Source organism: Symsagittifera roscoffensis, chromosome 3 (genome assembly GCF_963678635.1).
Source record: "Symsagittifera roscoffensis chromosome 3, txSymRosc1.1, whole genome shotgun sequence".
NCBI lineage: Eukaryota > Metazoa > Xenacoelomorpha > Acoela > Convolutidae > Symsagittifera > Symsagittifera roscoffensis.
The window spans coordinates 34,110,423-34,136,857 of NC_087064.1; the positions used below are offsets into that span (position 1 = coordinate 34,110,423).

A 26,435-nucleotide genomic window follows, 5' to 3' on the forward strand; every position below is an offset into this window, starting at 1 on the left:
TTCTGGAATATATTGGCGTTTCATTTAGGCCAGCAGAATGGTCAAGGATTTTTTTTCAGATTGTTGATTTTTTTGTATTGTGCCGGCCATGTTCAACCCTAAAAAATCTCTGAATGCGTCATTTGCCGCGCGAAAGTCCATGGGAAGATTTTCGGCAGCTGCTGAGAAATCGAACTTTTTATCAGGCCAGGAGTTTTTCCTTTCTCTCTATAACTGTCCACCCGATGGCGAAATTTCTATCGAAGAGATAGAAAATTTAACGAGTGAAAGAATCAAATTACTGAGGCTATTTGAAATTGCTAATATGAAGTTTTCGAAGAATACAACAGAGTGGACTGATTTTATTTTCAAGGAGCTGAAAGATTTTGAAAAAGTGTTTGCATTCAAATTTGGAGACGATGACAATTACGCGAAGATGTTGCGCAATGATATAGTGTCACATTACTTTATTCGTCTGCCCTACTGTCGAACTGATGAATTGAGAAAGTGGCTGTTAGCTCATGAGGTAGATTTGTTCAAGTACAGATTCATGAGGCTCCAGAATGACCCAGATGGCAAGAATATAGTGTCCAAGTTTCTAGGCAAGATTGACCTGAACTTGAAGGTCGTTTCATCTGGGGAGAAAAAGTCACACGAGAAATGGCTGAAGTTGTGTTTAGGTGAGTGAATCATATCACACGTCGATTAACGGTTCTTAAAAAGGAAGTTTCAATAGGTCGATTCTATAAAATGATTTTACATCTAATATATGGTTTTGCTGGAAATACATTTTTTGAAGGAAAATTAACTTTGGTACGTATTTTAAAACAATTTTAAGAGTAGATTCAATCTAGACTCTAGATTTGTTGCATATATATTTCGAATATATTTCAGGAAGCCAGAGTTCTAACTTCGAAGCAATTGAGTTCTACAAAGTTCACTTCACACAAGCACTAGATCTGGTTCGCAGCAAACGGGCATTCGTACATTCTGGATTTCTCTATGTCCCTCATACAGACCTCTCGTCAATAGTCATAACACATTTTAGAGCCCATTTATCCCTCGAGTTAGCCCGAACGTCTCAGCGACTATCTCTGATGGAAGACGAACGTGTAACACCGAGATTGGTGGCAATTAGTAACCAATATCTGGGCAAGAAGTTCGGCCAATCAGGAGGCGCTGTGTCAGTCGAACAGATTGAACAACTTGTGACGTCATCTTTCCCACTGTGCATGTCTTCTGTTCATTTTGCTCTGAAAGAGACGAAACATGCTAAGCATTGGGCTAGGTTGCAATACGGACTGTTCCTGAAAGCTATAGGGTTAAGCTCAGATGACGCGCTGGTTTTCTGGAGAAAATATTTGACCAAAAATGGAGACGCGGACTCATTTGATAAGAAGTACGCTTATTTGTTCAGACACATGTACGGAAAAGAGGGTAAAAAGACGAGTTATTCCCCATATAGTTGTGTGAAAATCCAAAATGGAAGCCAGCCTGGTACGGCCGATGAGTTTCACGGTTGTCCGTTTAAACATAACCCGACAAATGTTCTAACCGCAAAGTTGGACAAAATGGGATTACATAAGACTGAAATTAATGACGTAATGAGTTTCGTGTCGAGTAAAAATTTTTGTATGGCGTGCACGAAAGAGTTCGAGTATAGGCATCGTATAACTGAAAATGTGTTCACGGCTGTGACTCATCCGAATCAGTATTACGAGGAGTCGAATCGGTTCACGACTACAGGTAATGTTTCTAACCGAATGCGAGGTGTGCACCCGACTGAAGCGGTGGGTATTGATGAGCTGAAACAACTGAAAGAGGAACTGGAGTCGCAATCGATGACTCAAAAAAGTGGGATGAGTTCTACAATTCAGAGGACTCAAAGTGAGGGAATGGAGCTGTCGCAAGAAGACTTGCAGTTTTTGAATCAGAGTGCAGCCGAGTTTGACGACGATTTTTGAGATTTGACTAGGCGTGGAAAATATGCCTGTATAGACTATACGAAATAACTTCCATTTTTATTTGCAATTTGAAACTGGATTAGTAGAGTTCGTTTGTTCAAGTGATGATATTTTTATTCTTTTGCTAATTTGTGTGTTTTTGGTTTGATGCTTTTGAATCGTAATTTGATCTTTGTTAGTATCTCAATTTTGTTCAGCCAATTTTACTGTCATTTCTAGAAAAAAAGTATTTCAAGATGACTGAAGATAATAACACTAATCAAGGTTTTGGTGATTTTGAAGAATTGAAGGAAGAGACGTTAATGATAAGAACTTCGATTATCGATAGACCCAAGAAATCAAAAGCTGAACTGATTGAAATAATCGAGCAGTTCGTTCTACAATCTATGGAAGCTCTGGCAAACTGTTCTGAAATTGTGTTCGAATATCCGTCACCCGAATGTTGGGAAAATTTTGTGTTTGACCCTGAAGTTGGAATTGTTAGTCGACACGCAGATAAATTCAACAAACTAAAATTAGTTCAAGTTTCAACAGAAAATGAAACTTCCTTGTCAACAGTGGACCATTTGATGCACACTTTGTCTGTTATTTATGATTTGTTGGGTAAGTAAATAATTGAACTTCGGTCCTTAAAAAGCCCAAAAGTTGAATTGACCTGCAGGTAAAGATTTATTTGCCTATTGTCTCTATGAGTCTGTATGATGTGTGGTACTTCCAAAAAAAAGATAAAAATGTATAAATAAAGTGGTTCCTGCGATTCGCAGAGCATCTATGAAAGGCTTGTAATTTGCTCACATTACAGACAGTTATTTTGTAGAGCGAAGCTCGTGTTTTCAGATATAAGCCGATTTGTCGCGCCAATTCTTGCTTCACGCCAAAATCTGCCAGGCTGTAATAGTAGCTAACTCGAAGACTTACTAGACCTGAAACTCGAATTCAAGTGAGAGCTCATCTCGCACTAACATCGCGATCTGACGCTGTCTAAGAGAACGTAATCTCAAGATGCTAAGTGTATGACCACTTACTACAATTAAACTGCCATACAACTAAATTAACTTATACAATTAAATTGCTGCTCAAGAATGAAACTAATTTAATAACAAACTCGGTAATTTATTGAAATATTTGAAACTACCGCATGAAATATCCCAAACCAACTGAACCACAAGCACATACTTTTTTAAAAACCAGGCAGCTGTTTTTGATTAATCAGTATTCCAGTAAACAAAGTTTTGAAACCAACTTTATTGAAATTACAAAAAGTCTAAACAGCTTTGAATTTATTTGAGTTATGGTATCAGTAATAACAAAGCTACTAAATAAGGATTTTTCAACTTGTGATCCAACTAGGTGCTGTCGTGCATTTCGAAATGTATGGGTAAAAGTCTAAACCTTGCGGAGAAAGCGTCAAAAACATGAAAGATTTTCGTTTATTTGCTCGAAAAAAGACAGAAGTTTTTTGACCCGTGACCCCCCACTGACAGACAGATCAGAAGTAGCTCGCAAATAATTACTGCGTACCAAATTAGGTATGCGTTTTGTTTTATTTCGCTTGTGGTTAGGTTAGTATACTTAACTGACTGTTCTTGAAGTAACTCCACACCTATCTCCGTTAATTATAAGTTTTTTTACCTTAAACATGAGAAATTTTTATTTTATCAGAAAAGCATTAAAATAACCAAACGGGTCAAAATAAGATGTTGAATATTAAAGAAAATATCAAGTACTTTGGCGCATGCGTGGGTTAAGCGACAAAATGATCCGGTTTGAAAACTTTTCCAATTTCAAATTGCAGAGCCTTCTCGTCCTAATTTTTGCGTCAGTAGGCAACAAATGTGTGTATTTTTGTTTTTAACATTGCTCGTGGGGGATTTAAAAATTGATTGACCAAAAACTGCTTTAGAAACATTAAAAGGTAGTCGGAGTAGATAGAGAGGTAGAATAGTACAAGCAGTCATGCTATTAAAGTTAAAGTCAAAGTCACCATGTTTAAGCAGCAATGTTTAGTTGCTAAGGAGACCGATATTCTTGTGATAAATTTTTGAAAATGCTCAGCATTTCATTTTGGTAGTAATATACTAGTCTCATAATAGCCGGTATAATAGTCTCATGATATATTCTTATTGAAAGCTTCCGAATTTGAAAAACATAATTTAAAAAATTACCAAAAAATTGGTTTTCAAGAGTGATAAACGCAGTGAAGACTCTTATAAAGGTCTTGCTATTTTTTTCATTTTTTTTCCGTAAAAGTCTTAAAATTCTCTAATAACTACAGATATGCATTCATACACATTGATGTATTTATGAATGCACATAAGTATATATGCACATTCTGAGTTCAATTGAAAATCATCTGCTGAAAGTGACGTAAATAGCACTCTCCAAATACGATCGCGCAAATGGCGCGAAAAAACGTGAATGATTTCTGGTTTCAAAAGTGGAATTTAGTTTTTAGATTTCCAGCGGAATAAAAACTTCTTTACCTGTTGATCCATTTTTCTGAAATTGGATAATGTTATCAAAAAAACGCCAATCTTAAATCGTTCTAGAAATTCAAAGAGCTTAAAGGGCATCTATTTTTTTCTTTATGGAAAATATCTCGATTTCAAAGAAAAAAATAGATGCCCTTTAAGCTCTTTGAATTTCTAGAACGATTTATGATTGGCGTTTTTTTGGTAACATTAACCCAATTTCAGAACATGTGTACTTGCGTTCATTACTCTTGTCCAATCTTCGATTGGCTATGTTTGTTTTTCTACGCGTCCAACCCAAATAGGAACTGAAATTATTGTTTTTTGTGTTTAAAAGCCTCTAATTTTGCAATCACGTCGAGTTTTTTTTTGATTTTTATTAGTCATTTCATATTAATTTTTTGTCTTTACACAAGCATAGCATTTTTTCCAACCTAAGTCGCAAATAATGTTGCGTTGCAATTGTTGCGACAAAATGTGTTCATTTTGAAAGTGCTCATTTCGATCCATCTATTAAGTACAGTCAGAATAAGAGGGTTCGAAGCTGGGCAGGGGCGGATGTTTTAAATGAATTTTTTCGTATACTAGTTAAAATGCGTCCAATCTAAAAATTGAGGCATGTTAATTGGTAATATTTTTATTCAAATTGACTGGTATTGCTATTGCGTCATAATTGGCTTCCGTTACTTAGCAATTATGTAGACTCATAATTGGCATGCGTCACATAGGAAATTTTTTAGACTTCAAGCTTTACTCATTCAGCTGTTCCTAGAAGCGCTATCGATCATATTTGCTTGTGTATGCAAAGTGCAACTTCGCCTCTGTGTCAAAATTTTTCTAAGGATTTTATTCCCACTGATTTGTTCATCATTTTGACAGATTGCTTACAATGAGAAGACCTATCAGATATTTTATCCATTAGTATTTGTCGTGAATTTGTTATTACTGTAGGCTGATTGTTTTATAGACAAAGCCGTCCAATTTTTTGCTTTTTTTTACAAAGTTTTCAACTATTCGAACACTAATTTAAAGATTTAAGTGAAAAGCTTTTTTGTTCTTTAGACAAATATTCCTTAAAAAATTGTGTTTAAAATTTTTTGTATTAAAATTTCTTCTAAAGTAATCTGAAAACAAGTTTGGTTGGATGAAAAACATTCTGGTAAATTCGTTCCGGCAAAACTAGACTAAAATGCGAATACCCAGTTGCAAGATTTATAAATAATTATACCTAATCCGGTATTGTGCCGGATGATCAATCTATTTAAGTAACCACGTAAAAACATTATTTTTACGGAGTAGTCATAGCCTGGTCAGAAGTTGGTCAAAAGGATTTTTAATGATTACTTAGTTTTGAACGTTAGAAAAACTTTTGACACGGATAATAAACATGTTAGGAACATTAGCATCGACCCCGGACAAAGAAAACTTAACACATTTTCAAACAACACTGCAAGTTTGGTTATTTTTTTTTTAATGAATCGGTCTTCACAAACGTTACCCTATAATCTTTTGAAATCCTTGAAGTAAATCCTTACACGAGTTACCTATGATCCTTAAAAAACGACACCATTTGAATGACGCGATCAAGCTTGAAACTTTTAAACCAATCAATATTGAGATTTTAGCTTCTTGGCTCCGTAGACTTGAAGTGTGGACATGATTCAAAACAAACTTCAAGTTCTGGATTTTTTCCCTTACTGGTTAAAAAAATTGAATCGAAATATCATACGTTATCTTGCAGGTACTTTTATTAATGACATATGTTTTTTTCTATTATATTTCACAGCCTTCATCTACCTGGTGTTTGTGTTAGAAAAGTATAGCTGTTTGTGTTAGAAAAGTATAGCTTCTGAATACCTTATCGATTAGATATTTTTTCCTTCATTTGCTACCTTTGACTTATTTGACTTTGTACTGTTTTTATATTTTTCAGTTAAAACATTTCTTAGCAGCAGAAGAGTTGATATTGGTTTTTGTTTCAAATTATTGGATCAGATTGGTATCTATCTGAAATTAAAGCTAGCCAGTCCCTAGAAGCAATAACTTCATTTGATCTTATTTTAACTTAGATAAAACTAAGATGAACTTAGCTTTGCGGTAAGGAGTTCACATTGTGACCGTCAGATCGTGTAATCGATGCCTTGCTATGGCAATGATAGTATATGAGAACGAGTTCTCGCTTGACCTCTAGCTTCAGGTCTTTCACAACTTGACCGACTGCAGCTGCAATAGCGGTACCACGTGAAAGTTGTAGACGCGTGAAAATTCTTAAAAAACGATATTGAGTGGCAAAAGCTGTGCATTACACAGCAAAATAACTAATTCTGGCATGTGGGGACAAAAGAGAAACTGACTATGTTTTGACAGGCTGGATAGCCTTTCATAGATCCTCTGCGAATTGCAAAACGTCTTCTTACTTCGAGTTAAGACTATTAATTAGTTATTGTTTTAGAAACTTGCTTACAACATTTTTCGAATTTTTACTCTGGTCGTATTTGCTAATTTTTTCATAGTTTTTTGCTATTTTGAGAAAAATTTTTGGGCTTTTAGAAAAATCTTGTAGGTTTTTACGGTAGAGATGAGTTTAGCATGTCATAGAAACACTAGCTAGTGTAGTTTTTTGGTGTTAGTGCGCTGAACGCATGTGCTTAAGATTGTTTAGCTGAATTGTTCGTCTTCAGTTTCTACGGTTTGCACAACTGTTTGCTCATATTTTTTTCCTCGTCTATAGTTTTTTACCATAGTCGAATTAACTTTTTTGATAATTTGCGTCAAAGTTTTCAGTGAGGTGGAAGGATGGATAAACTTCAGGAACTATCTGGCTTCAAGAGCTAACCGACAATATATTTTATTACTTTTTTTTAGCAGAAAGACCAAAATATTTTCTGCGATATATATTTTCTCCTGATAATTGGATCTTGAAGTTTTGTTTGTATACTTCACACGTGCACAAAGCATCTGTTCTCAAGCTTCCAATTTTCAACCCGATTTTGGGTGTAAATTCTATACAACTAATGTTATTTCAGGGTAGAAAGAGATTTTTTTCAGTTTTTACCCTCTGTGATTGATGCTGTTTTAACGTTACTTGTGCTAAATGAGTTTACTGTTTACTTGGACACTAAAAAGACAAGAATATATATCGTTCGTAATTGTCAAAAACTAATAAATTTCATTTTCAGCTATTGACATCAATCTGATGAGCAAAGTTTCCACGCCTCCGATTCTCGGTATTGAGAAAAAATAATCGGAGTGCTTTATTAGAGTCTGAAATACGGCTAATAGCGTTGCATTAAGATATGCAATCTCCCACGAAGTGTCTCTGTAATAGCTGATTTTTTACGAAAAAAATACCCGACTGCTCTTTTTTTCTTACCCGGGCTGAGGTCTTGACTCATGATTCGACCGAAACGGTCAAAAGACGTCCGTTTTTGACTTTTTCTGTCGAACGATTCCAATTTCAACTTTTTGAGTCGAACGATGTCCGTTTTCGACTTTGTTCGACTATCCCGGACATTGTTCGACTTTGTTCGACTTTACCGGGCATTGTTCGACTTTATCGGAAAATTTTCGCTTTTACCCGGAATTAGCTTTGCTTGTTCGGCGTCAAGGATCCAATTGAATTTAACATATGGTATTTATTGTAGCACTTGATAAGTTTAATGGTCGAGGTCGCTGACTTATGTTGCGACCATTGCGACTCAAAATGTGTATATTGCGACCATTGAGACTCAAATTGGGTATATTGCGACCATTGCGACTCAAAATGGATATCTTGCGACTTAGCGCGACCGAAGAAACTTTATTCGACTTTGTGCAACCCAAACAAGATATGTTGCTACTTTGCGCGACCCAAATAAGGTATGTTGCGACCATTGCGACTCAAAATGGGTATGCTGCGACTTTGTGCGACCCAAACGTTTGCGCGACCCAAAACAGATATGTTGCGACTTCCCGGGTCGAAGTTTGCAATTTACCTTTCGACCGAATCGACCAAAAAATGGTATGTTTTGAACGTCTCGACCCAGGCCCGATATGTTTCGACCGACTCGACGCAAGCTGTCTATGTTTCGACTACACTAAAAAAATGTTAAGGTAAAATTACCCTAAATGAGTTGAGGTTAAAAAAAATAAGGTAAAATTTACCTCAACATTACCTTAACTTTGCCTTGAAAAAATTTTAAGGTAAAATTCACCCTAACTGAATTATGGTAATTTACCGTAACTTAATATTATGTTTAACTGAAAAATTTAGGATTGATTTTGACTAAACAGGAATAAGGGAATTTAAAATAAACATTGGATCTAGTAATAAGTATACTACAGATTCCGAATAAGTATACTACATATTCGGAATATTAACTATTTCGAATCTGACTGTTTTATACTTTTAGTAAGCGACGCCTTCAGCACCAAGCGTGATTTGTACTACCAGAATGTGAACACATACGACCAGAAGCAGAGGAACCTGGACAAGAGTGTGGACACCATCTGTTCAATTCTGCAGGTGGACAGACTCGACCTACACGTCATGTCCTCAGCCAAAGGTAAAAAATAATAACCCACTATACAAAAATTTTAGTATGGGTTGAGTTGCTGCACCAGGAAAAGTCAATTGTTATTTATCATCAAAAAATTTGATTATGAATGTGAAATTTTTTGCTGGCAATGGCACTGATCAATGGCTTGGAACTTTTGACTGACAAAAGATACTTGAAAGACTTGTCAGTGTTGTCCGTCAATCTTAAAAGCTAGAAGAGCGATAGTGAAAGGTCGTTGTTTCGAGCGACAGCATGATTTGTGCTCGTTTCCTGAGGAAGAGGAAATTACCCAACTCAGAAAAACAAGCAAAACATCCATTCCTTGCTAAAAAAAATTGATCAAAATAAAAGGGTTAATAGACGACTAGACGCTTTTACTTAAACTAGTACTAATTTAGGACTTATTATGATGCGGCTTCTCTACTTAAATAACTAGTAGACTTTTAAACTAAGACTAGATTGAAAGACGTCGGTTAAACTAAATAAGCTGGATAAAAGATAGGTTCAGTCAAGAAGCTCAATTGGGAATTGATTGCATAAAACATAAAACTGACTAAAAATCAGCTGTGCCAAAAGCCGATAAGCTTCTGGCACGTTTTTATCTCATTCAAAATTAGAACGTAAACATCATAGAGGTTAAAAGATCACTTTTGAAACTCCCCTCGAACATTTGCTGTAAAGCGACAGCATAGTACAAGAAATGTAACACTTACTTTTCACCCGAGGATGGCGCCTGGAGGGCAGGATAACAAAATGACAAAGAAAAGGCAAAGAAAAGGCGCCCGATAGGCAAAATTAGCAGTAAAAAAATTAGGTTCCACCAAAATGCGGTACCAGTCTTAAGAGTTTTGGTGAACTAACTAAAATTGATTGAAGTAGCTATAAGCGCCAAACACGGCGCTCAAACTTTGTGACAAGAAAATCAAAGCTAAAAATATCAGGGGTCGAGTGTCTCAGTGGAGAGAAAATTGGGTTGGTTAGATCCACGACGGTTACTGGCGGGTTTTCTATCTCTATGCTAACCGCTTCAAGTGATGAGGTGGGGAGAGGTGTCTTTAGACACGTCTAGAAGTGTTCGCCCGGTGTGTCATCTGAAACTTCTAAAGCTCGTGAACACCCATTCTCCGAGTAGAGATGGAGGCTGTCTGGATCTAATAGGCCTAGTATTATGTTTAACGGCCTAGTATTATGCCTAGTATTATGTTAGGCTTAGTATTATGTTAGGCGTAGTATTATGTTAGGCTTAGGTCTAGTATTATGTTTAGTGAGGGTCCGACAGTTTTCTTGGAAGCGGCGACTTCATGGGCGAGGATGCTTACCTTTCGGCCATTCCGGTGGGTTTTGTCCTTGAGGAGCCCTGGGTCGGAATGAGGTCTATTCTCTGAATCTCGGGGTCCGTACTAACTATGCTCGTAAGTGCCATCGTATTCGGGTTTAATATCGGGATTTGCGGTTGAGTCTTCTCATCTTCATTCCAATGTTCTAATTGTCTTTTGTCCGTTTCCTCTTGACTATCAAGTTTAATGATTGGTTGTATTTTGTTTAGTCGGAGCTGAAGGTGGTCGGTTTCAGTTGGGCTAAATCTTGTGATAGGGCTTGATCGTTTACTGTCTCTAACTATTGTTCCTGTGAAACTTCATTTTTATTATTCGCTGGACATTGGGCTGTCCGATCTTGTATGTATTCGAGATTGGTTCTTTATAGGGGCTTAAGTTCTTTTAGCAGGATGAGGTTGCTAGCGTCGTCATCAGATATGGTTTCCACCGACGTATTTAAGGGTGTTATTTCCATTTTGTCTGACGTTTGTCATTGACTAGGTTGGCCCGACGGGAACTGTTAAACGTCGTTCTCTGTGCCAATAGGAAATCTGGGTCGCTTCCTCTCTTCTTCCTCCTCTCGTAAGAGGGTTTCTTGCGAGCCGTTCATGGCTGAATTACGTCTCGCATTATCTTGTTCTTCAAATTTGGCCTGCAGGTATTTTTTGTTAATGGTTGCTTTGAACTTTTGAATGCAACATTTTTAGGTGCCTGATCACCCTCCTAAGTCCTTTTGTGGCGTAGAACTTTATCATTTGGTTCTTCTTTCTGGGACTCACCTTCCTCGGTTCTGTAGGTCTTTCCACGGCCAAATCAGATTTGCAAATTATTTCACCTTTCTTAAGATTTTTTGTATGGTCCGATTCCCTCACTATTTCTTCTTTAAGCTCCTTTTAGTATGGTTTTTTTTTTAATTTGAATTTTTCTATTGAAAAGGGTCTTATCCGATGAGATACCCAGTACGAGATTGGCTACTCCTTGGGATTTTCGCTTGTCTGTGCGTGAGAAGACTTTCACTGGGGAGCCTTAGTTCGTTGCGACATATCTGGTGGCATATTGGCTATATCATCCGACGAGAAGGAGTCGTCGTCCAGGTGCCCATCCTCTATATCGTCTGCCGCAGCCCAGTCATATCATCTGTCCCGGCACATGAATTTTCTTTCGTTATCTATGCATAATAGCGTTATATTCCAATCCAAATTTTTTGAAGATGGAAGTTTTACGAGATTGTGCCAAATAGTATTTGATGGTCTACCAAAATGTGCTTCAAAAGGAGTTCAGTTTAGTATTTGTTGAGATACAGTCCTTGAGCGTTTTATGATTTTCAGAAGAACTATTTTTGTGCCATGACCATAAGTCGATCCTTAATTGTTCTAATAAATCGTTCAACTAGACATGTAGATCTATGGTCGCCCACTGGGTTAAATATAACTTCATGCTTTGATCTTGGCAAAACTCTCGAACTTCTTTAGAAATAAATACCGACCCTTGCTCCGTTTCAATAGTTCTAGGTATTCCATGAAGGGCTATGTATTTTCTAAGAAACTAAATGACGGATTTTGCAGATGTCCTAGATGTTATTTGAGCTGAGTGAAATTTTGATAATCGGTCTACGCAAATGAGAATATTTTTCTTTGTTCCCCAAGTTAAAGTTAGCAGGTCGGCAAAATCTAGCTCCATTTCTTGCTTTTGTTGTACGGTCGATGGGAGCTTTCCGAAGTCCCCATTTTTTGTTAGAGGTTTCAATTTTTAACCTGCTTTAACACACTCGATACGTTTTTCTCAGAAAAATTTTTGACTACAGGCGTAGAGGGTTGCCAAGTTCTTCATTGCAAAATGGCCAGGGTGTGCTTCATGGAGTCTATGTATGATAGTGGTCCTTAATCATGCCGGTATCACGACTCTTCCGTCGAAGAAGAGGCACCACTCCCCCGTTCACCACTCATAATATGAGCTTTACAAAAATTTTCCATCTGTGAATCGTCTTTTTTCCAGTCTTCTTCAATAGCTTTTATATATTTTTTTTCAAAACAAGGTTTTGTTTAGTGAGTAACGCCTTGAAATTTAATTTAAAAACTTCAGACAACGAGAATGGAAATAGTTTATGTTCAATGGTTTTTTTGTTCGTTGTTATATATCTGGTCTGTAGAGGGGTTTCCTAAGGGGAGCTATTACTGTGTAAAGTAAGCGGGGCTTTATTTACCGTTTAGTTTTCAATGTATTCGATTGAATCTATTTGGTCGGACTTTTCTCTAAGAGTTTTGTAGTTATTCGAAAAATCAACTGTTTGACAGAATGGAATGCAGTCTTATGTACGCGAGTGATCTTTTGACTCACTGAAAGGTAAGAAAGCGCAAATAAAGTTTGCAAAGTTTCTGCAGCTTTCTCAATTCGTTTCTTACGTTCAGATTTTTGTCTTGTCAGCTTGTTAACAGATTGACCAATCACGTTGCAGTTATTTGAGTCATGAGATACTGTTTGATAAAAGAATTTGTCCCTTATTTGAGAACGGGAATATCTAGGCAGCAAGTTTTCAAAGCCTAGAAGGAGGCTAATATGATTTACAGAGACCATAACCAATTTTTTGTAGTCAGAAAAAACTGGTACGGGATCTCCCGATGGGAAATGTTCGACCGTGAAATTGTATGGTAAAAGTTTATCTGCCCAACTGGTGAGACGAGACTGAGTTGTTTTTGTATAACTATTGTCTTTTAGCGCTACAATTAGGGTGTTTTGGTCGGTAAGAATAAGGTTTGCATGCTGAATTGGTTGCTGTCTCAAGTAGTAGTTTTTAAAATGATCTAGTGCTCAAACTAAACTCAACAGTTCGAGTTCGTTGGTGCTTTTTTACTTCGGGTTTTTTAAGGAATCTGCTCGCGAAAAGCTACTGTTTTCGAAATTATCCCTTGGTCCTGCTCGAGGGATGCGTCCATTCCTAAGTGTGATGCATCGCATTTTACCCTTATTTTAAGTTTGACATCGTAATGGTGATTTGTCATTGTATTACAAGCTTCCTTCTTACTTTTCTCGAACGCAACGAGATGTACATCCGACCAATTGAACTTTTTTTTTCTGAATTAACTCACTAAAAGGTGTAGATGAGGATGCTAAGTTTGGGATGAATTTGTTAAATTGATTGAGCCCAATAACGATTTTATATTCTTGATACTTTTTGGTACTCTTAAATTCCAGATTGCCCATTGATACCATTAATGTCTTCTTCAGTTCGAGTCCTTCGTGGGAAAAAGCTGTTATAATTCCCCCTTCGATTCTGTCCTTAATAGCGTTCACTTGGTTATCATTGTCTATTATTAAGACTGAAAAGTCTTTTAAATCTACTTTAAATTCGGGGTTGTCCTGCGGGCTAGTTCGGTGGATTTCTTGTTCGGAAAGTTTTGGATTTTGCTCTGGCTGCACTTCTGCAATGTTTAGCGAGAAGAGCTTTACGACCGCAGCTGTAACAACTTCTCTCTCTTGCTGGACAAGATGTCGCTTTTTGTGTTCTTGGCCACAATTTCTACATTTATTACGTTCTGTTATATTTAAATTTATTACGTTCTGATAAAAATTGCAAATTTCAGTTAACAAAACATGAAAAAAAGCGAATCTACATATATTCTCTGGGGTCAGATTTTCAATACACTTTTTTCTGCTTTTCCACATTCCTCATAATGGTAAGAAAATTTCTCTGACTAGTTCAGTCTCTAGATCGTCTATTTTAAAATTTTTGACAGCTTTTTTGCCAGGAATGAAATTTTCTGACTCATGATCTTTCTATGTTCGACCGAAGAATTTGTGTTTTTCATAAGTCAGGTTCGTAGTTAAGGAAACGTAGTTTTTAGTAGCCCTCAGAATTCTGTAAATTTCATATCAAGTTTTCTTTTTCCAGAGTTTTTTTTGTGCAAAGCATTTTTGTCCTTCTGTACCAAGTGCGAAGTATAATTGTGATTTTAACTTCTTATTGATGCCGCCAATTTGTAGGCCGTTATATTTTGTGTTGTCTTATTCTTTCCTCCATCGCACTTCTTCGTTGTGGGCTTGTTATGCTTAAGGGTTTCGTTCCTCTTTTTGCGCCCGACGGGTTTGGTCGTCGGAAGGCTCCGATGTTTCTGGGATAGGGTAAGTTATTTCGAGTCTCGATGGTGGATTAATCACATCTTCGATATCCACAGAATCTTTAGCAATGATTGTCAACTGAAACTTTTTAGCCAATTTTTCCCAATCCTAATGGTTTTCGCTTGATGCGTTGTTCCAAAAGAACTCTAGACCTCGTAGGTTAGACTCGTTCCACTGCGCCATGTTAAAAAGTTAATTCGATCCAAATAAAAGGGGAGATAAAGATGACGATACCGGTGTGTTTAAACTAGAACTAGTTTAAAACTTATTAAGACGAGGGTTCTCTACTAAAATAACTAGTAGACTGTGAAACTAAGACTAGGTTAAGACGTCGGTTAAGCTAACTAAGCTAGCTAAAAGATGAATTCAGTTAAGAAGTTCAATTGAGAATTGGTTGCATAAAAGATAACACTGACTAGAGATCAATTGTGCCAAAAGCCGATGTTCTTTTGGCAGGTTTTTATCTAATTCGAAAATAGAACGCAAACATCATAGAGGTTAAAAGGTCGCCTTTGACATTCTTAACCAGGGACTCTGCTGCATATCTCCTTAAAGAGTTGAACAGCTCGTATCTTGGGCCGCTACCTATTGATTATAATTTCCAGGGCTACTCTCTGGCTCTCTCACTATCACCCTCAAAAACTGTCCCGACAACCCTATCGACTGTTCAATCAGTCCCCAATTAGTTCCAAACCTTATTGAGGACATCATACAGCTCGAATCGGAAGCCCAATTCATACTCGTGATTGAGAAGGACGCCACATTCCAAAGTTTAATTCAGAATAAGATATTCAGCTGGTTGCCACCTTTTATACTGTTCACCGCCAAGGGCTATCCAGATGTAGCCAGTCGCGCTTTTCTCAGGTCAGTCATTCAAATGTTATCCTAAAAAATTTGCTTTTCAAATTTAAGTTTTGCGAACCAAATGCTACAAGCTGAATTTCGCATACAAAAAATGGCAATGCAGATTTATTTTTTTTTCGGTAAAACTTAAAAAGTCGGAACAATAAGTAGGACTTTTATGTTTAAAATTAATCAAATTTTTGTAATTGAAAGCAACTGCTGGTATTGATGGCCATCATGAAATTAGTAACGGCTGGTATTGATGTCTGCCATGAGTTGTTTTCTAAAATAAACCAGGATTTTTGACCACAGTTCTTTACACGGATATACCAACTTTTAGGACGCCTAAGAACATTTTTTTGTTTCTGCAACTGAGGACAACCTGAATGGCTAAATTCAGCATGGATAAATGTTAACCTCAATTACAATTGCTTCGACATTTGCAATGAGATTTTATTAAATCGATTCGTTTTTCTGTTATAGATAGTTTAGTTACATGTATGATGGGGGTGTAGCGATTAACATGTGTGCCTATTAGCATGCAATAATTGTTTTCATTGGGTGTGCATTCAGATGAAAAACAAAGTTGCCTAAATTTTCAAATAGTTTCGGAAACCACTTGATTTGTTAAAAAATTAATAATTTAAATTTCGCCTGATTAAAAATTCGGCTCAGTGCACTCTGATAAAAATTGCAAATTTCAGTTAACAAAACATGAAAAAAAGCGAATCTTCAAAGTGCATTCTTTTACATGGGCATGCTAATCGACACACATGCTAATAGGCCGGTCCCTAAGTACGATAGCTGGATCCCTAGAAAAGCGAGCTTGAAAGATGGATACCGTGATTTTTCGAAATGATTTTGAAAAACGCAAAAATGCGCATGCAAAAACTGTTTCCGACAATTTTCAAGTGACCTAATGATTCCTTCAGACACCCATCAATGTTTTAAAGACCCAACTATCCATCTTTTAACAGAATGTATTTTCAGATACTTGGTGTCAAAACTCCATATCCCCGTGTTTGTCTTGTGCGACGCAGATGTGCACGGGGTTGACATCATGCTCCAGTACAAGTACGGGTCCCGCACCACAGCCGTCAACAACCCCCACCTCACACTGCCTTGTCTCCACTGGCTAGGGGTGTTCCCCTCAGAAATTGAGGAGTTGAATATCAAAGAGGAGTTCCTTATTGAAATGACAGAAACTGACACTGTGAGAGTACGTTCGTTTAGATCTAGTTCCATCCCCCTCGTACGTAAAATGACTGCCGTTAATTAAGAGATCCGATCGTCCATTGGGAATCAATACGAAGATTTACTTAACAATCTCTCTTTTCCTTACAAGATAGGGGGGATTGTTAATTAGATTAACAATCTCCCCCTGCTGTCTTGCAAGGCAAAAAGAGATTGTTAAGTAAATACTAGAATTGATTCCCAATGGACTCGGTTCTTTCAATTAACGGCAATTAACTTAAGTTAGTTCAATTAGATTAAGTCAGTCGAGTTAAGTTAGCAGAATACTGCAAAATTAAAATTCTCAATAGAAAGCACTAGTACAACTTTACCGTTTTTTTATAGGGATGGGGATTCTTTAGCTAAAACGATAGGTGGGAGATTGTTAAGTATATCCCAATTCTTAAATAAGAACTAAAAAATAAAGAACTTATGAAACATGAAAAGGGTTTTTTGCACAAAACGGCCCAAAATCAAAATCTTTATATCTTTTTATATCTTTTATATCTAATATTAGCTAATCAAATTCAAGCAACATGGTCAGCCATGTCAGTCAACTGTTCCAGCAGAAAAAATATTAGCCGAAGTAATTGAGAATTTGAATCTTAGTCAATTAATAAAACTTATTTCTCGTTTTTTGTTGTGAAATTATACCCAAATAAAAAAATCAGTAAAATGGTTTCAACGGGAAAAAATTTCTATCGTTTTGATCATTTCGGCCATTATTTTATCTGCTTTAAATTTAAAATGAAATGCCGGACCATGTTGTTTGCATTTGGAAGGCTAATGAACCAATCAGATTCAACCATATATTGAATTAAGATCAAGATGTAGAAATACTTATATTGGGCCGTTTTGTGCATGAAAAACCTGCCATTGCAACGAATCATCTTACGTCGCTTTGGAACTTTGTAAAATTCTTGCGAAATTCTAGCGCGGAAAAGCTTTAACGCTGCAGCATGAAAAAAATCCAGCCCGAGTGGATTCGAACCTCTGTCGCTTCCAATTTACTTGAAACGACAAATTTTATCGCCTTTTTGGCCTATAGCGTCTCAGCAAATAACTAAATTGGACGAGGTTGAAGGTTGGGTGGACATGGCGTAGAGTTTAATGACAATAGCAGAATTGCGCTAGCAGTACTGGTTTGTTTGGTAACCTATGTCGGTTGATGAAATACTTTTCAAATTGTAGAAGCGAAGTAACCGCTGTGCTAAGCCTGCTTGCAATTTAACAATCTCAGTCGCTTTTATACTACATTTTGTTCAGTTTAAAACACCATTCAGTTCTTCGTTCATTGAATATTCCCACTGAATGGTATATCGTATTACGTATTGTACTAACATGTCGGCTCAAGAAATTAACAGTAACAAAGCTAGCTTCTTTTCAGTCAGCTGAAATAGTATTGTCATAGAAATCTGTTTTTAACAGTTTTTTCGGCAAGGATAAATTTAGAGTCTTCACTACTACGGTTTTTGGTCGTTTTATGTCCATTGAAAATTCTTATATTGTAGGCGATTTTGAGCGGGATAGCCCGAAGTTTGCGACGGAAATTAATCCATGAGAAGGCCAGAATATTCTGAAGTTTTTTCCCAAAAAGTCCACACCTGATTTTGACTTTTCCCTTTTGCGCTCAAAAATGAAAACGAGCGGATAGGTTACGGTAACTCCATATTTCTTTTTCATCGTTTCCCCATCAATCTGTTCCCTTTTCCGATCAATGAGTGTCAAGGCAGCCATATTTCCAAGCTGACGTTACGAGGTCTCCTGGATTACTCAAAAAAGCTTGTTTTGAAAATTTGTCCAAGCTTTTGAACAGCTATGAACAAAACCTTCAGGAAAACTTAAGAGTCAATTAACAAAATTAAGACAATTATTGAGGCCGAGTTTTTGTTCCGACTATTGTAACGAAAAAAAAGAAATATTTTGCTCGGACTGTTTTTTTCTTCAGACAAATATCGACTTTTATCGAGCCATTTTTCTCCTGAGCATTAAGTTTATAGATAACTCACCTGTGATAGTTTTTCGTAAAGTTATTGGGGTTCAAATATTGCCATTTTGGCCAATTTGGGATAATTAACGCGCAAACTTTATCAGCTACGGCCAATAAACAAGTTTTAAAAAAACCGAAACTAAATTGAATTTAGTTCAAGTTTTAGATTCCAAGGTTGAAGAGTTTTCTTCGTTTTATGATGAGTTTTTTGTTAAAACTAACCCAAATAGCTTAAGATCGAATGACTACATTATGAACGTACATATGGTTAGCCGCGTTAACATCTTCCGCCCCCAAAGGAGCGAGGTCGTGTGCGAGTTTCACGATTGGTTGGGCGTACTCGCCGATTGCCGATATATTTACGGCGGACCGCGCTAAGCCGTCGTTACCGTAGCTCAACGACTTGCCTCGCGATAAAGGGTAAAAACCTCTTTTCATTTGCAATTCTGGAGAAAAAAAACACTTGCTCGTTTGTTTGGTACGTACTCGTGGAGCCAAAGAGTCCAGATGGTATTTGCATAGGATTGCGCCCCGGTGTAGCGCTTTTGATGATCGAAATTTTGCTTGAAATCTAGTTGCGGAAAGGAGCCAATGATTCTTTGTTAACGCTTTGAGATCGTTCGGATCGGAAAATACGGATGTGAGTGGACGGTTATTTAGAGATGGTTGCTCAAATAAACAAAACATGGTTATGTGGTCTCCTCAGTAAATTTCTGTGATCCGAGAATGTCATAAAAAAACTCTTTTGGTGCTCCGGGCGAGTCTTTCCCGCACACATTCATGATGAAAATCACTGAGTGGATTGAATTTTGAGGTATGGCCTTTATGAGTGAGCATAACAGCTGCTAGGCAAATCCAACTCTCGATTCACGAAATCAGCACTTTGATCGAGCTAACGAAACTCGTACCATTGTCAGACCAGATGATGGAGGGCGTTCCTCGTCGAGCAAGGAAGCACTCTTTGTCCATTACACAGGATTTTGTTTCGGTCGACGCGACAACCTCCAGATGATTGGCACGTGTCGTCATACACGTGAAAAAGAACCCCCTGTTTCGCTGAGCTTCGTCGAATCTTTACGTGGAACGGACCGATATAATCTACTCTGCTGTTAGCGAGTGGGGGTTTTCGGTAACACAGTCGCTAGTACGGAAGTTCAGCCATCTTAGGCATTTTTACTTTTGCCTTTTGTTTTCTGCAAAAAACGCAAGGGTGTTCTATTGAACGGAGAGCAAGACGGAATCCTAACCCAACATACTCTAGCTGTATAACAGCACGCAGATAATCAACGCTTTGACGATGATTCCTTTGGTCAATGATTGTTAGTAGCACAATTACAAGTAGATATCGGCTAGCTAATATGATGGACTGTTTAACGTTAATTTCAACGCCAGCGAGACAGCAAATACGACCAGTGAACAGACTACGCGTTTGAGGCCAATATATGGCCAAAAAATCTGTTCGACTAAACTTCTTAATGGTTTTTTCATTGTGAAGTGCGTCGACTTCGACGGGGAACGACTCTGGCGGATGCAGAAACAATAGCTTTTGCTTAGCTAGTTGATCGGTTATCGAGCGAGTGCTGCAATCTTGGCGGTGATGAGGTGATAAACTCAGCATAAAAACAGCATTTTTTTGGAGTTCCGGAAAAGAAAAAAGTATTCCAGACAAAAACTGTATCGTTGTTTTCAGATGTGCAAGTGAAAAGTGCAGCTTGTTCATTACCTTCATCCAAAATCAAATGAAGGTTCTTCGAGTCGAATGCTGGTAAGAGCTACTGGTAAAAATCCATTTCATAGTTTTTAAACGTTGTGGAATTTTCACCATACGGGTTTCTTTCAGTGTCATAGCAGTTTTTCCGCGGTTGCTGGAATCTGAAGGATCGTCGCCGCTGGACACTAGGAACAGCTCATCAATTGTGGTGGTATCAAGAACTTCGGAACCGCGATGAGTCATAAAAACAGGCAACTTGCTGGTAGAGCTCGACCACTGCAGTAAAGTAGTGCTATCAGTCCACATGTGTGAACTTTTGATTTTGATTGCCAATGATTTCTCGATTTCAAATCCCAGACGGTTGCTTGCAGTAATGATGCTTGCAATTTACGCTTGGGTTTGAAAGAGTTTTCGTGGGCTTTACTTTATGTTTTCCGAACACAAAAGCAATCTTGGCTTCATGAGTGAAGACGGAGCGACCGCGCACGAAAATTACTGTGCAAAAGAAGTCCTAAGAACTGTCACCAAACATATTTACTTATATTTAATCAGCGAGAAAATGTTAGACGGTCAAGTATTGGTAAGCCAGTATGCCATTCAAGGAACTTTTCTTGAAGGCCGCCTGACAATGGCTCGTCCGATTACTAGCCAGTAAGACTCCAGATAGCCTTCAGTAAAAGCCGGGTACAAACGGTGTACGGTGCGACTATACTGGTTACTTCGAAAACCGACCTATTCACGTAAACACTAAAGTTTAAGGTATCTTTTTTGTTATCCCACTTTAGACCTAGTACGTGCATTGCGGTTTCGATTTTTATGTAGGTTTTTTACAGTGTCAATCTTACTGTATTCAGAATTTAGGTTTCTGTTAAATTTTGGACATTGCTAACAAACTTGATCAATCTAAAACCTCCTAGACACAACAAACTTACAATTTCTTTGCTCATTCGGATCGGCGATAGAACCTAAGAAGTCATCCATACAAAAATTATCAAATACAGCTGAAGAAACTGCTTCAAACTTGTCGTAACTGCTTCCAGCTGGAGTGGTTTGTTAGAGCGGGACATTTGCTCAAGTAGATGAGTCAAAAATTGCACAAGTGGAGCACAAGTTGTTCTGGCACCGAAGATGTGGCGACTGTTTTAAAATTGTTTACCCCACTTTAGAAGTCCTCCCGCCACAAAAAAGCAACGACTGATGGTCAGCTGGATTAACCCGTACTTGAAGGAAGATTTCTTCAATGTCAGCCGATACTGCATTATTACGTTATCTGAGCCGGAAGAGCATTTTCAATAAGATCGGCAACATATTAGGCAATACCAAAAAAGACTGGTTCAAGGAGACACCTTGAAATTTCGAAGCACTGCTTAGAACACGCCTCATTTTTCCAGTTTTTTTTGGATTACCACTGGATGGTAGGGTAAAAACTTCTCGCGGTCGGTGCGCGTGTTTACCTCATTGGGTTTAAATTATGCAAGTCGTTCTAAATAGTTTTAACGTAGATACTTTTCAGTTAAGGATCATGTTTGAACCGCTTTTCCAAAGACTTAAGCTGGGCAAATGCTGAGCAGTAGTAATTCGGCAAGCGAGGATTAGAATTTCAAGACACTGGAGTTTTCAGACCTTCTGGTCCCAATTGCATGTTTTTCGTGTGACACTTTTGAATTAGACAACAAAAAGTTTGTTTCTGTTTTAAAAGGGCCAGCGTTGCTTTGATTTTTTAAAATTTCGGTAGATTCTTTGTTGTATTAGCTTGCAAGCGCTCATGCGCCTTTGTTTTTTCTGTCAACCAGCAAAGATGGTTGTTGAAGACTCCTTTTCACTGTGTGAAGAGAACTCATGATTCTTTTGTGTTCGCTTGTAGCTTACATTGTGTTTAATTCAGCACAGCAACACCTTCCAAATCCTTGGTATAGAATAGTGACTCAAGCACATCAGCAAAGTTTGAGATGATTGAAGCGAAATTTATGATGCTGTCGATATTTTAGTGGAAAATGTCAATGGTGGAAAACATTTTAAATGTTCGAAATGAGCATTAAATTCTGTTTGATACTGGCCAAGCTTACGAGTGAGAGTATTGAAGGCATCCTTATAGATTAAACGGGAATACACAAACTCAGCGATGGCACCTTTGGGTTTCTCAATCACAAGAGTTTTCAAGTATGTCAATTTCACGACATCACTCAAACGCACAAAGTCAACGGCGCTCACAAACCGGCCGTAGTCTGAGTACCTGAGTACACTAAAACGCGGCTCTTCTTTTTTCTGTATCGTTAATGGAAAATTGGTTAATGGAAAATTCGAAATCGGATAACCAAAAGTCGGGTTGGATATGTTTCCAATTTTGACTTTGGTGGATGCTTGAGCTAGATTTAGACTCTTGCTAGTTTGCCTGGTTTAACTTAAATCCACGGGCAGCACCATAGGGTTAACGGACGTTTTCGGAACTTGCAGATTTTTTTGAAAATAATTTTGGTTTGTAACTATCGCGGATTTACACTAGAATAGATTTTTGATATTATTTATAATTTCATCAAACTGACAAGTGAAGACAGATAGTTGGAAAGATGGATTGAGCTTGGGATTAACACGGAATGGATCGAAACCATCAACACTCGGTGATGGTTTAGTTTTTTGTGTAGACTTAATTTTATCGATTTTTTGTTCTCCCAGCTTTCTGTCCTTCGATTTAGTACGAGACTCTCCTCGAGCAAGTCTACCGAGCCTGACTTCTAATTCATCTCTTCAAGAATCGAATTATCAGTTAAGGTGGCTTCGATCAATTTAGTTAATTTTTACTCGGCCAACTCTTTTACATCTTTTTTTTCTGCTGTTTTCAACAAAATTCAACCTCGTTTTGTCGCTCTATTTCTCTACGACGTAATTTTTCAGTTTTCAGCACTCGACTTGTTTGGGTAGCAATCGTTGACGCAGACAAGTACCTTGAATATTCGACATGACTTTTATATGTTATGGTCGCAGATCTTAGAGGCTTATAACTTTCAAAGTGTTTCAGGGTCTGTTTGGCGTCGAGGTACTGTGGGGTTTTAGCAAGAATTTCGGGGTCGATATGCGAGGTTTTAGTAATGAACCGATTCACAAAATTGGGACAGTACGGTCGAGTTGAGTGAACTGTTATAAGTTTCAGACAACCTCTAGGTGTAAAAGCTGAGGTAAGAAATTGGCTCGAACAACTCACTCAACAAATAGAAAGCCGGGACGGAGGCAACAGCTTTCGATTTTTGAAAACAAAAGTTGAACCGCCTTTATTTTTTGCTAACGTCCCCCCTGTCTCCGCCCGCATTGGCGCCTGATCTTGGCGATAAGAACAACCGCCTTACGTTAGCTAGATCAAAGCATGAAAAGAAATTTCGTAGCCATCAAATAACGATCGTTAGACAACCCCTGGGAGAAAACCCGAGGCTAGAAGTTTGCCTAGTGCAGCCAACTCAAACGAAACCTGGCTGAATGAAAGCATTGCTATAAGGAACTTTATCTGGTCTATAAACCTATGATTAACAGATAAATGGTACCAGCAACCTAAAAAGTTTAGTTTCAAGTAATTCAAAATAGTTCTTTCTAATTGACCAAGAAAACAAAAAAACAGTATGTTTACAATTGTTGCAGAGTCTATGAATTGAAGATGGCGATATTCCGATTGTCCAGGTTAGCTTGTTTCCTTTTAAAAGCTTTTCAATGGATTTCTACCATTTTGTTTTAAATTTTTTTTTCAATTCTGAATTTCAATTTTCAACCGACACACACATTTACGGCGAGGAGCGGGCAGTGACGTTGAAAGAACGTTTGCGGGGTCGATATGCGAGATTTTAGTAATGAACCGATTCACAAAATTGGGACAGTACGGTCGAGTTGAGTGAACTGTTATAAGTTTCAGACAACCTCTAGGTGTAAAAGCTGAGGTAAGAAGTCGGCTCGAAAAACTCACTCAACAAATAGAAAGACGGGACGGAGGCAACAGCTTTCGATTTTTGAAAACAAAAAGTTCAAACTTTCGTAACTTATTACGTTTTGGTCGAAGAGACTGGTTGAATTTTTGCTGGGGTATTCGAAACTAATTTTAATAATTGGTTAACAAAACCTGTTAGCAGTTTATCTCTAATTTTTTGGAATTTTTGTTCAAGTTAAGTCAACGAGAATTCAAAAGTTAGAGTAGGGTTTTGGGTTTGTACTCAAAGTGCATCGTTCAGAAGTTTACTGCAAGGAAGATTGTTGTAAAAATCAACGTTTCACAGTTTTCTTCCTTATTCTTCCTAAAAAATGTTTGATCTTTGATGTTTTGATTCATCTTGGCTCTGAAATTTCTGAAGGACGCCTTTTATCTTTGAAGTGACAGTTGGGTCCTCGTCTAGACGATTGTAGACGTAAAAGAATCGACTTTAGACGTAGAAGAATGTAGAGGTAGAAGAATTGTCTACATTTGAAGATTGTAGACGTCAAAGGCATCAAATGACACTAAATAGCTGAGCTGCTTTGGGCGCAGTGGGTCTGGCAGGAGGTTGGAGAAGCGGGACAGCTTTGGAGAGAAAAAACGTTTTTCAATTTAACCCCATAAAACAATTTTTTTGTTCAACGCCTTTTTGTCCCATAAATCACATTTTTTTTTCAATAAAATTTTTTTTTCCAAAATTGTAGACTTTCACGAGTCGCGGCACCAATTATTCCTTTGATTATAGGACGGTCATTTAAACGGCCGGGAACCGCTCAAAAGAACTCATTTATTTTCAAGGCTTCTAGAATAACTGATGACATTTTTCCCATAATTCAAACAACTTATATTGATAAATTTTTCACGATTTAGCAACTCCAGAATATGGGCATTTGAACAACTCTCATCAATCTAAACATTTTTGTGAACAATTCAAAGCATCATAAGTTAGTGCGATTAGTCGAAGCTGAACAGAAACAAATTTCATCAACTACGACCAACAAACAAACTTTAGACAAAAACTGAAACTAGGCTTAATTTAGTTTAAGTTTTAGATTCTAGGGATAAAGGCTTTTCTTAGTTTTAAGATAGATTTTTAGTTGAAACCGACCCAAATTTTTTATATGAAAAATGACTACATTATAAAATCTACAAATAGTTAGCCGCGCTAAAATGTCAATCTATTAAGGTTCTGGGACTTCGAAGAAATTCTTTAACGGGATGCAGTGATGCAGGGGCGGATCTTGGACTTTTTTGAGGGAGAGGGGTGATTTTCAAAAGTTTTCGAAATTTTCGCCGACCTTTTTTTTATATTGACCAAATTGATTCTCTCTTCCAAAACACTAAAAAGACCTTCTTTCGGCCAAACTTTCTGCGCCGCAGGCAAAATTGTGAAAAAACATGCCGAAAAATGCGTTGTTTGGGACTTTTTGGATTTTTTGACCAAAAATAGCGTTTTTTTGGCGCGCGCTGCCCCCTCAAGTTCATAAATGTTCGCGCCTAAGGCGTCCTTAGAAAATTTTAGATTCCGCTACCAAAAATTGATATCTCCAAATAGTACAAAAAGGGGGTCAAATCCCTGAGGTGGCTGTATTACTAATTTGGTCAATGACGAGATTGATAAAGCAGAAAAGACGAGACAACTAGATTTGTGAGCAAAAACTAAAGTTTGTATAATTCGTTGCTGTCATTTTTTTTCGAATTTTCTGAAAAAATCAATACTACAAAGCCTTAAAATTGACAAAAAACTAACCCATTTCTGTTCCAATTATCCTGCTGCAACCCTATCATCTATCAGGTTCCAGGAGCAAAAACTCCAGCTCCTATCAGACTGAAATTGCCCCCAATTTTGTTCTTAAAAACTACACATGCTGATTGAATTTATTATTTATTTAAAACTAGCGTATTTAGATAAAAGACATTATGAAGCGTCCTTACTTGTCAGACGAAAGCGAGTGGAAATCTGAACTTGAAGTTCTCGCGAAGATTAAATTCAAAGTCGAGATCCAAGCAGTGGTTGCCTCAGTCTCAAATTTCAACTTCCTCGCCACTTACATTCGAGACAAGATCAGAACTCTGTCATTTGGGAGTCTAAAGTGTGATTCTCAAGCTTTAAGTGACAAAATTTCATTATTAGAAGACCAGCAAAGCACATCATCGGGCACTGACTTGTCTGAAGCTTCACTGCTGTCATCAGGGGGTGGTAGTCAAGACGAAATATCAGACGACGAGTATGATCATACAAGCGAACAGTTTGAAACCCATGATCATTTAGACATGATATTATCATATCAAGTTGACGGTTCTTGTGATGAGTCAAAAGAATAA

The 26,435-nt window shown here is 37.5% G+C and overlaps 2 protein-coding genes across 2 annotated transcripts; both read left to right on the plus strand.

Moving 5' to 3' along the window:
• Nucleotides 1-7: 7 nt before the first annotated feature.
• On the plus strand, nt 8-2,124 carry LOC134841154 (uncharacterized). Its single transcript, XM_063856957.1, has 2 exons — nt 8-659; nt 874-2,124. The coding sequence occupies exons 1-2, from the start codon at nt 89-91 to the stop codon at nt 1,941-1,943; spliced, it is 1,641 nt and encodes a 546-aa protein (XP_063713027.1). The 5' UTR covers nt 8-88; the 3' UTR covers nt 1,944-2,124.
• A 55-nt stretch (nt 2,125-2,179) lies between these two features.
• On the plus strand, nt 2,180-26,435 carry LOC134841682 (meiotic recombination protein SPO11-like). The gene is made up of 5 exons (XM_063857718.1): nt 2,180-2,546; nt 8,806-8,958; nt 14,990-15,248; nt 16,218-16,446; nt 26,019-26,435. Exons 1-5 carry the CDS (start codon nt 2,180-2,182, stop codon nt 26,433-26,435), a joined length of 1,425 nt encoding a protein of 474 aa, XP_063713788.1.

Coding starts and splice junctions, on each gene's coding strand:
- LOC134841154 (XM_063856957.1), top strand. CDS start 89: ATGTTCAACCCTAAAAAATCTCTGAATGCGTCATTTGCCGCGCGAAAG. Junction 660..873: donor ATGGCTGAAGTTGTGTTTAG/GTGAGTGAATCA, acceptor AATATATTTCAG/GAAGCCAGAGTTCTAACTTC.
- LOC134841682 (XM_063857718.1), top strand. CDS start 2,180: ATGACTGAAGATAATAACACTAATCAAGGTTTTGGTGATTTTGAAGAA. Junction 2,547..8,805: donor TGTTATTTATGATTTGTTGG/GTAAGTAAATAA, acceptor TTATACTTTTAG/TAAGCGACGCCTTCAGCACC. Junction 15,249..16,217: donor GCCAGTCGCGCTTTTCTCAG/GTCAGTCATTCA, acceptor ATGTATTTTCAG/ATACTTGGTGTCAAAACTCC.